Source organism: Bombyx mori, chromosome 27, assembly GCF_030269925.1.
Source record: "Bombyx mori chromosome 27, ASM3026992v2".
Classification (NCBI taxonomy): Eukaryota; Metazoa; Arthropoda; class Insecta; order Lepidoptera; family Bombycidae; genus Bombyx; species Bombyx mori.
The window spans coordinates 4,025,046-4,043,329 of record NC_085133.1 but is presented as its reverse complement, the minus strand read 5'-3'; the positions used below and the strand labels follow the sequence as shown (position 1 = coordinate 4,043,329).

Here is an 18,284-nt window from a genome sequence, read left to right as displayed (position 1 = left end):
CATAATACAAAACACGTTCTTAACTTCCAAACTGAGTATGAAACTTATGAAGTTCCGTCGCAAACAAAAGAACAGTACATACATTCATCCCCATATATTTACTTTTTGCATTCAACAAAACGAAGCTAAACAAAAACTACAAAACCGCGTAATTAATTTCTTTCAAAGCCCTACTCTACCCTGGCGCGTTGGCAATAAATAATAAACTTTATTTAAATTATAAATAGAGTTGTTATTGTTAATTGCTTGGTAGCAGATACACGTTCGAATGATCAACGACTTTTACCGTAAGTAGCAAATTGATAATTGCTGGTGTTTTGTTTTTTCGCATTTTCCTTGCGATAAGTTATTATCGAGTTAGCCATCGATGATGTGTTTTTTTATGGATATTAGTTGCTACCTCAGGCAAGCGATATTTTTAAATTGAAATCTATATTTAACAAATAGATCCAATTCACTAACTGGCCCAATTCTATTTTATTTTCCTCGATTAGTTTTAATAGAAATTTCATTAATACTACATATTATACAATAATATGTTATTGTATTATTTGCTGTCATAATGACGTAAAGGATAAGACATCCGGTGCGTTCGTATCTAGCGATGCAACGATGTTCGAATCCCGCAGGCAAGAAGGGTGGGGCAGCCGTAGTACTGTAAGACTCAGATCTTAAAACTCATATCTCAAGGAAGGTAGGTGCCATTTACGTTGTAGATATATATGAGCTCCGGTTAACACCAGGTGGGCCGTGAGCTCTTCTACTCAACTAGGCAGTAAATAAAAGAGCGTGCGAAAATTTTACGAGCAAATATCAGCTCCGTCATTTTCAATTTTATTATGGTAAATTTAAAGTAATATTAGTTGTGTGTTATAAACATATTATTTACGTGTTTGAAGAAGGCTTTAATGCATGCGATGCTGCTTTTTCTATTTACTACTAAACAAAGATAAAAATTTTATATATTTAAGTTCAATTTGGTGCGTATATCTTCTTCTGTTGGTATCAAATTCGATTGGTATCGGGTGTCGCACACGGCGTTATGTAACCAACGGTAAATGTATTTTAATTACGGCTGAGACAATTTTCTCCCCTAATGAATGTTCGGACAATTAATTTAGGAATTTTTCATTTTTTACATCCGTATAAGGCATAAGTATCATGAATGTCCTTTCAAGGGTTTGACAGGTGACTCTTGTAAAGGGCACCCTTTAAAATTTGCAACGAGTATTTTTTGTTTTGCTTCTATTACATCAGATGCGGCTTTGTCTATGATGCAGGGTGTGGGCGTAGCGGTGTTAGGGGACGCCGACCTCCGCACTTTCAATGAACCTGTTACATTTGTACCTATTCCATTTCGCGCTTACTAAGAGGGCGCTAGGATTGCACACGGGTGCTAGACGGGCTAGAGATACCTTTGCCTAAGATTAAAATATACTACATAAAAAGTCTATGGATAAAGACACAAGCTGCTTTTTGTTTTTTTTTTTTTTAATATTCATGGACAACCCCAGAGCACAAACATTACGAAGTGAATGTCGTTTTCATTGCGACCTAGCTGTAGAATTATTTATATCAATATATTCATGGATATTAGTTAGTCTCTGGCTTGAGGTTACGAACCTAAACTATGCATATTTCGTGAAATCCAGTTACACTCCGTTAAATTTATGAAAAACATATTCTGTAAACGATTCGCGAGCCGCTTGTACGTCGATCTTATTATAGAATAGCCTATGTACTATTCTAAAGTACAAGCTGTTACAAAACGGTTTCATCGAAATCTGATCCGAGATATTAGATGATAGATCAACAACAGATCTTTTATACTTAACAATTTCATAATTTATTATAAAATATTAATACAGCAGCATTTTTAGACCAGTTTGTCAATGGACTCCATACATTTACTAGTGGTAGGACCTCTTGCGAGTCCGCACGGGTAGGTACCACCACCCTGCCTATTTCTACCGTGAAGCAGTAATGGGTTTCGGTTTGAAGGGCGGGGCAGCCGTTTTAACTATACTTGAGACCTTCGAACTTATATCTCAAGGTGGGTGGCGCATTTACATTGTAGATGTCTATGGGCTCCAGTAACCACTTAACACCAGGTGGGCTGTGAGCTCGACCACACATCTAAGAAATAAAAAATAAAAATAAAAGTCTTAAGTAAACAAAGTTAAATAACGTATCAGCTTAATTAAATATGTAACTAATAAAAGATTCACATGTACATTTTGGATAATTCATTGCCTTCCTAATTATCTCATAAGAACATTATTATTAATTGTTCAACTTTGAAACTGAGATCTTTACTAATATCAAGTTGTAATTAATTATCTAATAAAATATTTAGACTTGGGCCATATGGTACTGTGGTGTTGTATATTATTCTAATTTAAGCATTCTAAGTATAGTATAATATCTCAGTATATGTCTTAAGGACAATGGTAGTACTTATGTTGAGATTTTATGGACTTTGGTCACCACTTAGCACCAGATGGGTCATGAAATCTCTATACGAGCAATTAATTAAGAAAATCTATATATTTTACATTCATTTAGAATATTATTTTACTAGTAAACAATCTTAAAATTTTGTGATAAAAAAAATCTAACAGTATATATATATATTTTTTTTAATAAGTCATTAACAAGATATAAAATGTGGCTTATGGAATCAGATCTAGACAAACACCAAGATATAATTCAAACCAGGCGGAAAATAATAACAATTTCCATAAGCAAATATATGGAATACATGAATTTATTAAGCGTCCGTATTGTATTTTGCCGATGCTATGCAAAGAGCCTTCATGAAGTACCCATAAAGACTAAGTAATGTTGCAACTTAACCAGATAAATCCTGTTTCTTATAACGTTTAAAACTTTTAATTTATCTACAATTATCAAAAGCAGGCACAATATTTGATAAATGATATTATCAAAACCATTATTATTATTTTTTCTTAATTTTTTTTGAAAAGCCTTTGTTTGTTCTTAATTGTTCTAATTGAAAACCACATACTTAATTTTCTCATATATATATTGACAGGTGAAAGGCTGAAGATCCTGGGCTATTGATAGCAATGGACCAAACTTTATAATTTCACTACAAAGTATAAATTGTTTCTCAGCAGAACTGTGCTTGTGTATATTTCATTATTTTTTTTTTGGTTCATATACTAATAAACAGTAGTTTCAGCTTTCTTTCACACACAATCAGACTCAAATACTCAGAGAAACTGACCTGCAAAATAAGTTTTCGTAGCCATTCAGCCACAAGCTTTTCGATTATTACTTTCTCCGCTGCTGAAATTCTTTGGGGTTGCTGAGATACTAAACTGTCATCTTCCGGCACTAGTTCAATCTTTATATTCTCTCCTGTTGTTGTTGTGTGTTGTGGTTTATATGTTTCAAATGGAGGCGTGACCTTCATTTTTATAAAAATTATGATTTATGCTTGCAAAATTTCCAACTGTGGCCCTTATAATTCACATGTCATAGCTATTCAACCTCTCCAACTATGTAGCAATACAATACGTTGCACCATATATAGGCTTGATATACATTTTATGGATCTGCTGTTATTATCTATTATTGCGCTCTTGAGTTATTAAGCTAAATTTGATTTTAAATATAAAATGTGTCTGACTCTTTCTACAACAGAGTTTATATAAATCTTGACGCGCCATTTCATTTTTGTAAAAAAGGGCGAGTTCAATATATGTCAATTGTTATATATTAAATCACTATAAAGGCATGTAAACATAATAATATCTTTATCACTGCTTTTATCACCAAAATCACTTTTTCTAGCTGATTGCTCAGTTTGTTTTGGTTTGTTTCCACATTTTATGACAGTGACAGCTGCATTGTCAAATCATCTGATTTATACACTGAAGTATGAAAAATTAATAGTAGTATTATTTTTCCAAATAGAAAGGAAAAGGTATCACACCATACAGCCTAATCTTTTATATATATATTTTTTTTATGAAATATGATCTTATAAAATGAAATGAAGCTGATTAATACGAGGCATGGCATGGAATGGCATGGCATGGCATGAAATGAATTGAAATGAGATGAGATGATAATATGATATGGGATATTTTTATGAAAAATGATAATATGGAGTGAAATGAAATGAATTTGATACATTAATCAACTGGGATGAAATTAAATGAAATGAGATAAGGGATGAAATATAATCTCAGTGAAATGGTGGTCGTTTACTGAGATTTTTTCAGTGGACTTTTTGGAGGATCCCGAGAAGTCACGTCCAACGGCTTTGTTTCATTTTCCCACATTTGTGCACTTTCACAAATACTAAAAGGTTAATAAACCACCGCTATTACACATTTAAATCTGAAGAAACACTAAATAAACAAAATAAAACAAATAGCACAACTTCACACCTCGCGTTCCCGCCAAAAAGTCCTATGAAAAATAAATAGGTAGGTGATACCTATTTATGTATGTACCTATTTGTACTTTAAGAGTTTCACGCTGTTGATTTGACGTTCTAGCTGTCATTGAAGCTGTTTTGCCGACGACACAACGCGCCGCTAGCGCCATATTGCGTTTTGCGTTTACTTAAACATATTTTGTGACAGCTCTATTTTGAGTAATATTCACTAAAGGCTCGCGCGCATATTTAAAATTAACATTAATCGATTTTGAGGTGGGGTCTTGACCGCATAACTCCTCAGAGACAATTGTGTGGCATGCACTTGTTTTTTTTTTTATTTTCTTTGTAGGCAAACGGGCATACGGCCCACCTGATGGTGATTGGTTACCGTCGCCTATGGACTTCAGTAATGCCAGGGGCAGAGCCAAGCCGTTGCCTACCGCTTAATACTCTCCACAAGCCTCGTTTGAAGAAGGACATGTCATAGCGCTCGGGAAACACCGTGGAGGGGAGCTCATTCCATAGCCGGATGGTACGTGGCAAAAAAGATCTCTGGAAACGCACTGTGGATGACCGCAGTGGCTCTAGGTAGTATGGATGAACTCTACTCCCGTGGCGAGCGGTGCGATGGTAAAAACGAGATGCCGGTATCATCTCGAACAATTCCCCAGAGCACTCCCCTCACCAGCAGAGTTTTATAAATAAAAACATCCACCTCGCATTACAGGGCGTCTTTATTTTGAAGTTTGTAAAAAACTTAGTTATTCAAGTTATAAATTTGAACACGGCATATATTTTTATCATTACGAATTCAGAATAAAATCCTAATCCCAATTATAAAGCTATAAAAGTGAACTGTTTAACATTTCGGCCAAAAAGAATAAGTAGCAGGAAATGTTTAATATTCTGCAAACGAAAGTCTAGGTTTGGCTGGGCGGACGTTCCTTTTGCGTTAGTATTAAGTTCCGTCTAGGCGTCTGCTTGTCATAAATCATTTGATTTTAATGTCGATAATTACGTCGATAATCCGTTTTACATATTTTTTTATGAACAGACGAGCTCACCACTTCACTTCATGTTAAATGTTTACCCTTTTTGAGGTAGTGTGTGCTTAGTGCGAGTTTTTTAACTTCTCGATCGCGTAAAAATTAACTCAAATTTATATGGAATTGAAGTCGAAAATATTGAAGTCGTCGTGGCCTAAAGGATAAGACATCCGGTGCATTCGTGTTGAGCGATGCACCGATGTTCGAATCTCAGGCGGGTACCAATTTTTCTAATGAAATACGTACTCAACAAATGTTCACGATTGACTTCCACGGTGAATAACATCGTGTAATGAAAATCAAACCCGCAAAATTATAATTTGCGTAATTACTGGTGGTAGGACCTCTTATGAGTACGCGCGGGTAGGTACCACCACTCTGCCTATTTCTGCCGTGAAGCAGTAATGCGTTTCGGTTTGAAGGGTGGGGCAGCCGTTGTGACTGTACTTGAGACCCTTAGAACTTACATCTCAAGGTGGATGGCGCATTTACCGTGTAGATGTCTATGGGCTCCAGTAGCCACTGAACACCAGATGGGCTGTGACCTCGTCCACCCATCTAAGCAATAAAAAAAAAGGAGTTGGAACAGCTTCCCTTCGTTTGCCGCAGAACCCGTAACAAGCAACTAGTAGACATGGGATTAAAATTTTGTTCCTTAAATATTTTTAAATATAAAATTTTAATAAAACATTTTCAAGCAAACTCGGATCCGATTTAAAACGATGTGTTCACGGCCATCGCTCCCGTCCTGTCGCCGACACGAGACCAGCATATTGGTCAAACGGAAATATAACAACTGTATTAAACATTTATTTAATGTTAGTAAATAATTAAGGACAGTTTCGTGTATTTTAACGTATTACATTATACTAGTGGTCCCGTGGTAGTCGAAATTCGACTATTTATTTAAATTATAAGTTTGTACACTATTATGATTGTATTGTATTGTACTTCTATTATATAATCCCAGATTTCGCCAAGACTACACTATAAATAAATATTAATAAAGACATACATTACATATTTAATCTATTCTCAATTTATTCACAGACTATAATCAATAAGAAAAGTTTGACAATAAACAAATAGTATGCATGCGTGTGTGCGTCAAGTATATGGTAGTGTGTGTAATGTTTTTTGTTAAATTGATTTAATACGTTTTTTAAGCATAATTTAAGAACATATTAATATTCTGCACTCCTTCCCTATCTTCTCTATAAGTTGGGAGAAATTTCATAATCCTCCGTCGGCGCAATTTTCATAAAAAGGCGTACAAAATTTTTGCTTCACGTATTAATATATAGATAGTGTCTTGTTGCAACTGGGAAAATTACCTCACAAGGTAGCTAGAATTTTATATTATTTATTTAAACATTATCTATAAGTCGTTTTACACATTATCGTTTTCTATCTTATTAAAAATTAACGAACTTAGATTTTTATTAATAAACAAGTACCAACCCTAGCTTACGGCTCAAGCGCAGCGTCTTTGATTTCTTTTATAATTGAAAGTGACTGTTAATACTAAAGATATACTGTAGCTATACTCAGGCTACGTACGAACGAAAGATACGAAGACGGCTTACTTCGAAAAATGTTTTAAGCAATTAAACACGATACGTTCACGGTTTGTTGAATCTGTCCGTGACACGCGACCGAGGAGTGCCGAAATTCGTCGAGTTTTATTTTGTACGCCCGTGTGAACTTGGCCTTACAAAAAATAGAAAGAGACACAATAATATGCAATTTGATAAAAGTCTTCATTATAAAGATGGAGGGTCTAATTAGAAATAAATAATAGTTTAAAAAAATACGCTTTTATAGAAAATCCAACTAAAAAATAGAAAAGAAATTTTAATAAATTAGAATTAAAAACAGTGTAAGAAAAAATGATTTTATAGTAAAAAAAAACGTGGGGTGCATGGTATAAGTAGTTATACATATTTTATGAACAGATATTATGAGTAGAAGGGTTATTTTGATAATATTCTGAAAAGCACCCCACACTTTTATTTATTTACTAGCGACCCGCCCTCGCTTCGCTTCGGAAACATTAAAACACACATGAAACCAAAAAAATAAATAAATAAAAATTAAAAAAAAGTAGCCTATGTTCATCAGGGACAATGTCGGCTTCTAATGGAAAAATAATTTTTCAAATCAGTCCAGTAGTTTCGGAGCCTATTCGAAACAAACAAACAAACAAATCTTTCCTCTTTATAATATTAGTATAGACAGTATAGAGTATAGATTTGCTATTTCTTCATCGTGAAAGTCGTTCGTTGAATATTTGTCAAGTACATATTTTATTCGAAAAATAAGTAGCTGCCTGCAGGATTCGAACACCGGCATAATCGCTCGAAACAAGTAAGTACACCGGGCGTCTTATCTTTTAGGCCACGAAGACAAAATCGTGAAGAGATCTCTTTTAATTTCATTAGACCGTCAATTCCACTTTTGCATTTGTGTTTATTTTACATTAATGTACAATAAAAAGCACACTTTTTTTTTTCCTACCTAAGCTGGTAGCCTTGAGAGGCTATTCCAGCGTAACCCTAACTAGTAGGTGAGCTCACGGGGCTCAAACCTGATGACGTTGCTAACACGAACCCTAGCAAGAGCCGTGCTTCGCAGAATCTACCACCGGATCGGAAACGCGACCCACTGAGAAGATCCGGCGAGAAACTCAGTGGGCTGTGTCCTCCACCTTGACCTCTATTTTATTTCAAGACGGTGGTAGGACCTTTACTATACCTATTTACTGGTGGTAGGACCTTGTGAGTCCGCACGGATAGGTATCACCACCCTGCCTATTTCTGCCGTGAAGCAGTAATGCGTTTCGGCTTGAAGGGTGGGGCAGCCGTTGTAACTATACTGAGACCTTAGAACTTATATCTCAAGGTGTGTAGCGCATTTACGTTGTAGATGTCTATGGGCTTCAGTAACCACAGTAACCACTTAACGCCAGGTGGGCTGTGAGCTCTTCCACCCATTTAATAAATAAAAAAAGACGAATTTTCAGAATTTATCTTTAATGAAAAACATCGTTTGAAATAACAAAGAATACGTGGTCCGTGTGCAGGGTGAAAGACCCCGGTCATGTCACCTGAAGACGCCACGTGGCGTTATCGAGGACCTGAATACATTTATGGGCCCCGTGTGGCCCCGTGCGACTTACCCCTCCCCTGATACTGACACGTGAAACGCATCCGCTAAATAAGACGTCAAAAAGGGCAATTTATTATCGCTCCAACGAATTTAAGTTGCGGATTTTATTAGCCGTTTCATATTAGGGAACGTTATTGACAGACTAAAAGGGGTCTCGGAGTATCATCGGTTAAGTTTTTGTAACTTGAATGGACTGACTTGGTGGAGCAGTAGTTAGCGGGCCGACTGTTACTCGGAAGGTCGTGGGTTCGATCTCCACGTCGGGCAAACATTGTGTGATGAGCAGGTTTTTTTTGCTCTTTGTCCGGGTGTTTATTATCTATATATTTAAACATATATACATATGTTTATCAGTCTCTGGTACCCTTAACACAGGTAATGCTGAGTTGGGGCCGGATAACCGTGCGTGATTTGTTCCCAGTTACTATTAGTGATTATTTATTAATTAAACAAAAAAACATATCTAAAGTGTGATCGCTATTTAGTCACTCGATCTTATTTTTATTTGTTTATCACTTTAATGGTTGAACCAGCATACGCCCCACATGATCTTAAGTGGTTACCAGGGTCGATGGAGATCACGACGTGACAGACGTCGCTCAGCTTCAGATATGAGTTGTAAGTCTCAATTGCACTGTTTTTTCTTATTGCCTTTATAGGCAGACGACCATACGGCCCACTAGTAGGTGGATGGTTACCCATTTCGCCCATGGACGTCAGTAATGCTAAGGGCACAGCCAAGCCGCTGCCTACCAATAACTACTCGCTACAATCCACGTTTGAAGAAGAACGTCATACACACTTATTTAACCACTAGACAAATAACATTTACGTTATAGATATTTATGGGCTCCGGTTACCACTTAACACCAGGTGGGCCGTGAGCTCGTCCACCCATTTAAGCTATAAAAAAAAATAACGAAGAATTCGTCACCTTATTCTTAGTCTGGTAATCAATTCACGGCCCAATAGTAGAATACGCATGGACATTTTGGGCATTTTTAGTGAGTACCTATATGAAAAACACGAGCTGTCATCGACTGTGCTGATAGCGGCAAATCGAATTCCGTATAAAATGACAGATGCGCACTAAAACCGACGGACCGATGACAAATTTGCGATATTACATGCGGATTAATGTCCGTGCTCCATTTTTTAGGGTTAAATTGTCTTTTCTGGAGCACCCTCTGCTTTTTCGTAGGCATACGCGATTTTCAATCGTAATCCTTAAAGTTTAGAGCGCAATTTGCAATTGCCAGCTTCCGTATATCTATGCCGAATCGAGATCGCAAAGGGTGATTCCCCAACTCTAGATGGGATCGGTACGATGGTTATCATAATCCCTCCGTTGACATTATGTGATGACACATGTCGTGGCGTTGTGCTTTAAAATGTCGTTTTTTTTAAATCCGTTTCTCCTACAGTCACTACTATTTCCGCCCTTAAGGCTATGGTTATAAAGTATATGGGTGACGCATGCAATCTCGTCACGTTCCTGGGAAGGCGTATCGCGGACAGTTCACAATACAATATTTGAACGCGAAATAGGTATCTGCTATTTTGGTTTTTGTTTGCTCTGTCTGAATTTGCTCGGTGATCAATCAGCATTCGTATCTTTTGTTTGACACCGACTCGATATTTGCATCTATATGATGAAGTTGATGTGTGATGTGTGAATTTTGGTTCGAATGTATGTTAACATTACGCAATTTTGGAGGTTTTTTGTGTCTAATATAAAGTTATACACACCGGATAGCTTAGACTATTCGTGACAGGGAAGATCGAGGGAAAGAGACCGCGCGGGCGCAGTCCGACAAGGTGGTTCGACCAAATCCGCACCACACTAGAGATCCCATTCCACGACGCCCTTCGTGCGGCCAATAATCGGAGGCGCTGGCGGGATATTACAAGAAGTAAAATCATGTCGAAGTATAATGGTCACGACCCTCAGCAGTGAAGAAACGACGCGAGGAGGAGGATAAAGTTATTAAAAAAAACAGTAATATTGTTTTTCATTAAGCACAAAGGCCATTTAAGAAACATAAGACGTAAATACTAATAAGTCTTTTTTGTAAATACATACTGAATACACATCAAAGCAATATTTTCAATCAATTCTGTTCGTGGGCATTAGTGAAGATTAAAAATCGACAACAAAAGACTGCCGGAGTAATTTTGAATTAACATCAAGCCCTCTCCACAATTACAACGAAAACCGGGGTAAACTGCAGAATCGTTCGAAATTACAGGATTCCAAACAACATGCATAAAAGCCCCCTCGCGTCAGCGAAAATGCTCTATGGGACAACTAATGGGGACAAATTTTTTAATATGGGGTGCGCTAGTGAATTTTAAACAATTAGTATGAGATTGAGTAAATTGCATAGGGGCGGATGAGTACAGAACGTTTTTTTTAATTATTATTTTAGATTTCCACGAAATAAAAATGCAAAAGAAAACACATAGAAATTGAACAAAACCGTTACGAACCTTTCTCCGTAACGCTCAAGTTGCTGAACACGAGAAAAAAAAGGAAAAAAAAGTAAAATAATCGTACGCAAAACCCTCGCGACAAATGAACATCGGGACTGGAGAGGTCATTAAAACGAGGCTCGATCTAAAAACGAGAGGGGGAGGGCAGAAGGGAGACTTTTGAGAACTCTGTAATTGGACCAGGGAGGGTCTTAAATCGTATTCGAACCAGCAGAAGCGGAAAGACGGCTCAACCGACAATAATTAACAACAAATATGGGTGAATCGATTTTTTACTACATTCTAAGTACGCCCATTAGGTTATTTCGCAGGGCGGGCAATTACTCAAACAATGCTTGTGAAATATAAATGTTGAAACCACTTTTTTATGGGAAAACTTTACTCATTCAACAACTGCGGTCGGTGCAATGGCGTGCCATGTCTTCTGCGACATTACAGTACCGATAGGCTATCTTTCTTTTCCTTGTTTCAGTAATTGAGTGTTTGTTTGCAAACGTAGAGGGTATCGGTAAACATTCAATAATTTCGTCATTACTTGAATATCATGTTTGCGCCCGTCAAACGTGCCTTTAGCGGCAAAGTATACGGTTCGAAATTAGACGCTTCTAGAAAATTGCTTCACATTTGATATAACGTAATTGATGGTTCGATAAACAAGCGGTCAGGTCATCGATTCTCGGAACGACTTAAAAACCAACACACTATTAGACCACACAGTGTGAGAAGCGAAAAAAGACCAAAAAAAAAAACGGTGACAAGGGCATCACGTCACCACATTATGATAATGGGCTTTGGACAACACCGAAATAATCCGCTTTGTCCAGAAAATGGGCGCATTACGTGGCCAGATCCTTCGGGAATAGCGTCCTTTGATTTTGGATTCGATGAAAATTAATACAGAATATGTGCTCAGGGTACATATCTGACGTCACAGGCGGAGGTCCATCCATATTTATGAGGAAAAACTTCGTATTAAGCGCACAAGGTGAAAACACGAGGTGAATAAATGGAAACACCCTTAAAAGCCACGTAGTAATGTCGTTAAGTGAGAACCATCAAACTAAACTAGCATGAAATTAAGTGGCCGAATCAAAAAGCTCCATCAACGTGCCATCGTTTAATCAGCATTCCGATCATTATAATTCACCTGTCATCAAAACAAACATTCAATAAAACATCGCTTTAGACGCAAGATGGCGATTTAATTGTAGGTTATCTCGACGCGGCGCGCACGCACGCGATGCGAAAAGGCGTCAAATGGCTCGTTAAATGCCCCCAAACAAATGGAAATATTACTCATAACTTAATCCCCACTTATAATGGATTTAACCTGCCATAAAATCATATTCTCATTTTTTTTTGAACGAGCAAACAAGCGGGGTGGCGCGCTGTGCGTATTTACAAAGAATCGCCGATTACCGCACAATGGCTATGAGAGGTTATAATACTCATAATTCATGTTTTTTTTTTCCTATGCGGATAATCGAGGGGCTATGTATGGGGTAAGTAAATTGGATTTAATATTTTCGTTTTTAGTAACAGTCGGTGTGAAATTGAACGCTCGTTTAAGGGCTGTTAGGGGATAGGGTCAATCTGCGCAATTGAAGTGGTCGTAACGAAAGGGCTAAAGTTATTGAATTTATGATTATGGTTGTCTCGGTAATGCGTGATGATTACGTCCGTGGGAACACGATAGGGCATTCTGATGGAGCATCACGAATGAAATGACATTTTGGTAATTAACATTTTGTATTTCGTTGATGCCAACATTAATCGATTTTGAGTTTTTTTTCTTTTTTCCCTGAATAATCCTGAACAATCTCGACAAGCGGTCTACTTGGTTAAGTACTTACCGGAGCTCATAGATCACAACACGAATGTCTCCGACGTTGGGTCACGAGGTAAGATCAATTGTATTGCCTATTTCTGCCGTGAAGCAGTAATGCGTTTCGATTTGAAGGGTGGGGCAGCGGTTGTAACTATACTGACACCTTAGAAGTCATATCTCAAGGTGGGTAGCGGCATTTACGTTGCAGATGTCCATGGGCTCCAGTAACTCGTCCGCCTATTTAAGCAATAAAAAAAAGAAGCTGTCTCATCTTTAAAATAGGAATCTATTATGCAATTTTTATAATCGAAGTTTTCTTAATTCATCTATCGTAGCAACACGATCTATTCGATGAAGATAATTAAGATAAAAGATTCCGTGGCGATTCCAATCGCTTTCAGATATTCTAGTAATGAAACACTAGTTTTCTCTTCAGAAACAACGATAAGTTCTCTCACTAATCTCTTATCAACTCAACGTATTGAAGAAAAAACTAAGACATTTTCGCATTGGTAACGTTAAATAATTCTACAGATCAAATGTTTTGAGAAATTAATAGGTTACTAGAGGTCCTGCAGTAGTCGAGATTCGACTATAATTAATTGGAATTGTAAGTTTGTACACAATTATGATTGTATTTTATACTTCTATAATCACAAATTTCGCCAAGGCTACACTATAAAAAAATATTAATAAAGACAAACAATATTTAATCTATTCTCAATTTGACCACAGACGTCAAGAACAAAAGTTTGACAATAAATAGTATGCATGCGTGTGTGCGTCAAATGCATGGGTATGTCGTGTGTGTAATGTTTTCTTTATTGATTTAATGTATCTTTTATGTATTATTTTTAAAAAATATTAGCATTGTGCACTTCTTCTCTATATTCTCTATAAGTGTAGATAATTTCATACTCCTCCGTCCGCGCAATTTTCGTAAAACAAAGTTTTTGCTTCACGTATTAATCAATAGGTTATTTCTCGTGAGCCGTAAACAGTTCTCGAGTGAAAAATTCATCCAATTTTCCCAGTCGAAAGCACATGCATAATACATTAACGTATATACGTTTCAGACAATTCCATTCCGACGAGATTAGGTCTCGGGTCTAGAATCTAGACTGAAGGGGTGGCAGTTCCCACCCTACCTTCGGGAGGCTGGGGGGCCGGGGTTCGAAATGGGAGTTTCTGGGCAATTACCATCCGTTGGAAATGCACGAGAATATTCTAGAAAGTGTACTTGTGTCGTATTCGTTTTCAGAAACGAGAAAATGGGATTAATATTTGTTTGTGTTTTTGCAAAAACGTCTTTGTAGTTATTTGTATTTAATATGAACTTCTTTTGGAGTATGTATATGCAACATACAGCAATACGATAGAGCGGAATCAGAGGGATATGTCATAAAACATATTATCTTTATTAATTAATTAATTAATAATATTATAAAGAGGAAAGATTTGTTTGTTTGTTTGTATCGAATAGGCTCCGAAACTACTGAACCGATTTGAAAAATTCTTTCACTGTTTGGAAGCTACACTATTCCCGAGTGACATAGGCTATAATCTTTTTTGAAAAAAATTAGGGATTCTTACTAAAAGTTCAATAATGTAACCCAAGGTGTAAAAAAATTACCTAAAATATTCTTTACATCGCGTGCCCTGAGAAAAATATTGATAATAGAATAAAATAATGTACTACGACTTTGTTGAACACATAATTATTTACAAAAAAGTCGCGACAGCATATGTTTAACTATTATAGTTATGCCGCAATAAGTGTTCTTTTTTTTTTTAATAAAACGTCGTTGAATATTTTGTTAAAGACCCGAGCGTAGCCAGAGCCAAAAATAATATAATGACAATAAAAAACATGAGTTTAAATCGTAAAATGATCTTTAATTAAGTCTACGACAAATGAATACCGTAGAAAATAATAATATTGAATCCGTGTTTTGTTGTTTGTGCTCCTATATTGATCGAATCTATACTTATTTAATATTACTAGAGGTCCCGCAGTAGTCGAAATTCGACTATAATTAATTGGAATTGTAAGTTTGTACACTAATTATGATTGTATTTTATACTTCTATAATCACAAATTTCGCCAATACACTATAAAAAATATTAACAAAGACAAACCATATTCTATTCTCAATTTGACAACAGACGCCAAGAACAAAAGTTTGAAAATAAATAGTATGCATGCGTGTGTGCGTCAATTACATGGTATGTAGTGTGTGTAATGTTTTCTTTATTGATTTAATGTATCTTTTATGCTTTATTTAAAAAAAATATTAGCATTGTGCACTTCTTCTCTATATTCTCTATAAGTGTGGAAAATTTCATATTCCACCGTCCGCGCAAATTTCGTAAAAAGGGTACAAAGTTTTTGCTTCACGTATTAATATATAGATAAAGCTGAAGAGTTTGTTTGTTTGAACACGCTAATCTCAGGAACTACTTACTGGTCCGATTTGAAAAATTCTTTCAGTGTTTGATAGGCCATTTATTGAGGAAGGCTAATTAAACATCACAGTAAGACCAATACAAGTGAAGCACCAATAAAAAATGTTTCAAAATAGGGGTTTAAATAGCTCCTTAAAATTCTATAATTCAAAAACATTTTCACTTTCTACATAAATGAAGTGGGGGGTAAAATTTAGCGTTATGCCAAAGTACCTATTCCACGCGGACGGAGACGCGGGCAAAAGCTAGTATATTAATATATGAGACATGTCGTGAGTAACCGGTGAGTCTGTCATCAACTTATGTTTACTTTATAACCCTTTATTTCTATTACTGAGTTCACTTACGCGCCGCCAGAGATAATTTTGGCTTTGAATCATCATGCTCTGACTTTGTAATTATTATCCTTTAAACGAAAATTGAAATATCCTTCGCTGTTGACAGCGATTTGCGTGTGACCCTGACATCGGAGACGTCTATGACGGTAATCTTGTTTGCTCATTCGACCCAGTAAAAAGTGAATAAAATACTTATGAATATTAAAATTTACATCACCTCCAATATAAGCTTCAAAGTTATATTTCAATTTCGCAAAACTAAGTTTTCTTTCATCCAACACGGATTTTCTCTAGTAAAACGTTCTTTGATGTCTCGTTTGGTTTGAAACTGTGTATTCATGAGTCAAATCTCAATTAACCTGTTGATATTAGTGCATACGAAGTTTTCTTGTCGCATAATTTTGTCTGCCTAAGTTAATATACAGGGTGTATGCAAATAGTTCTCGAAAAGGAAGATAGTTGTATAGCCAATCATAAGTGTGAAAACAACTTGTACAAGCATTCAAGTACTTAAACGCGACTAAACGCTGTTTCACATTGTATGACGCTTATGTCAGTCAGCACACCTTAAGTTTTATTAACAGCCAGTATTATTGTCAATGAGTTTTTTCCCAGTCAGTAGTATTATCAATTTATTTTGTATACTCGTATAAGCGCGTGTTGTGTTTATATTCAAACTATGTGCTTGAAATTGACCGGATAAATCCAAGAAATGAAACCTCGACATTGTTCTTCTTCCGTCCAATCTGCAAGTTGCTGAAGACAAATTGGCGGCTTCTTCAAAAGTAACGTCCAAAAATGTTGTATTTTATTTTACATCTTATATTTTTAAACGAGCAATTCTTGTATATAAATAAATATATAATCTGAATCTCTAAAATGGCTCCAACGATTTTCATAAAATTTAGTATACTAAAGAGAATTTCGGGGGCGATAAATCGATCTAGCTACGATTTATTTTCAGAAAATGTTATTGTATTCGTGTTTTCAATAATCAACTTTATCGATAATTAACTTAAACATAATATAATCTACTTTTTTTTTTTTAATATATAAGCAAGCACAGACAAAACAACGTTTTGTGCTGTTTGTCAATCGAGTTTTTTTTGTTTAGTAGTTGACTAGCTTAAATTAATATACCTAACAGTATTCTTTTTTAGATTGAAAATTGTATACGTTAATGAATCGAAATTTTGAAATACGAGTAATTATATCGAATTTCGATCAGTAAGCGAACACTATCACATTTAGTATCGATATTTTTAGCTTATGAATTTAATAATATTTTCTTTAATTGTTGAAATGTTCTCGCCCGCTGGCATAACCCCTTAGGTTACAATCATAGGTAGGAAAAAATAGTTCTGATAGTTTATTCAAGATTCAGTTTCGTGAATGGTATCTTTAGATTCTGTATATATATGCACAATGAGATATCCGCCAGAACTCGACTGCCGGAGACGACGCTTTTAAAAGTATTAACGTCCGTCCGCACGCCTATCCCTAGAGCCACAGTATTGTAAATGTACAGTAACACACTTTTTAATGATGCAAAATCTTTAGTATATAATAATATTGTTTATTCATTTAGTGGTTGTGAAATTTGTGATTTAAAATAGAATGATGATATAATGAAGTCGTCGTAGTCTGAAGATTTGGGTGGTGCATTCGTTTTTCTTTTCTTACCTATTCATTCATTCAATTTCACGCCGACTGGTAGGTGAGCTCACAGGCTCTACCCGAGAGAATTGCTAACACTAGCAAGAGCATTGCTTCGCTGAACCTATTACAGGTTCGGAATCGCGACCCACTGAGAAGATCCGGCAAAAACTCAGTGGGTTGTGTCTATGGCTAGTTTACACGTCGAACTCTTCGTCGGAGTCGATGAGTTCGATGAGGAGTGCATTCGTATCGAGCAGTGCGATAGTTAATTACCGTTAACAGTTCCCGATTTTTCAAATGATATGATTGAATAAAGGGGGTTAATCCCGCATAATATTCGTAATTACCGGTAGTAAGGCGTATCGTAAGCATGCGCGGTAAGCTGCAACTATAGTATATTTCTGCCGCAAAGCAGTTATGCGTTTCAAGAATGAAACAGACTTTGTACTGCACCAAATCTAATTACTATTACAAATTACAAAATTACTTGATTTAAAGTTAATAATTCACCATTGAGTAATTATAACAATTTTACACTAAAGCACCCTATCGTTTCTCTCTTATCGATGGCACCCCATTCCAACCCTTGCAGTGCTTGATTATTTTATAGTGGGTAGTTGAATGTCCCAGGGGATAACTCACAATAACCAACTGTTTACTTAAAATCTATAGACAGTTCTCTGTTGTTTTTTTTAATACTCATTTTGTGTTGAAGCCTGGATCTATTTTGTTTGTAAGCTTAAATGGGTAGGTGAGTTCACACTCTTCTTGGTGTTATATGGTTTTATCGGCCCGCAAAGATATCAAAATGTGCCGCCAAGCACGTTGGATCCAACTCGGAAGTTGTATTGTGATAAAGACTTATATTAGTA

The 18,284-nt window shown here is 36.1% G+C and overlaps 1 protein-coding gene across 9 annotated transcripts in view; it reads right to left on the bottom strand.

The window, feature by feature from the left end:
* Positions 1-18,284, bottom strand: part of LOC101742450 (protein pangolin, isoforms A/H/I/S) — a 229,780-nt gene that overhangs the window by 76,751 nt on the left and 134,745 nt on the right. For 2 of the 9 annotated variants that reach the window (XM_062676461.1, XM_062676462.1), the window contains exon 1: positions 3,251-3,884. The exons of 6 other annotated variants lie outside the window; for them this stretch is intronic. In XM_062676461.1, coding sequence (XP_062532445.1) covers positions 3,251-3,439 — 189 coding nt within the window. In that variant the 5' untranslated portion in view covers positions 3,440-3,884. Of the gene's footprint in view, positions 1-3,250; positions 3,885-18,284 lie in introns of those variants that run through there. One more of the 9 variants, XM_038020922.2, reaches the window with a different exon arrangement.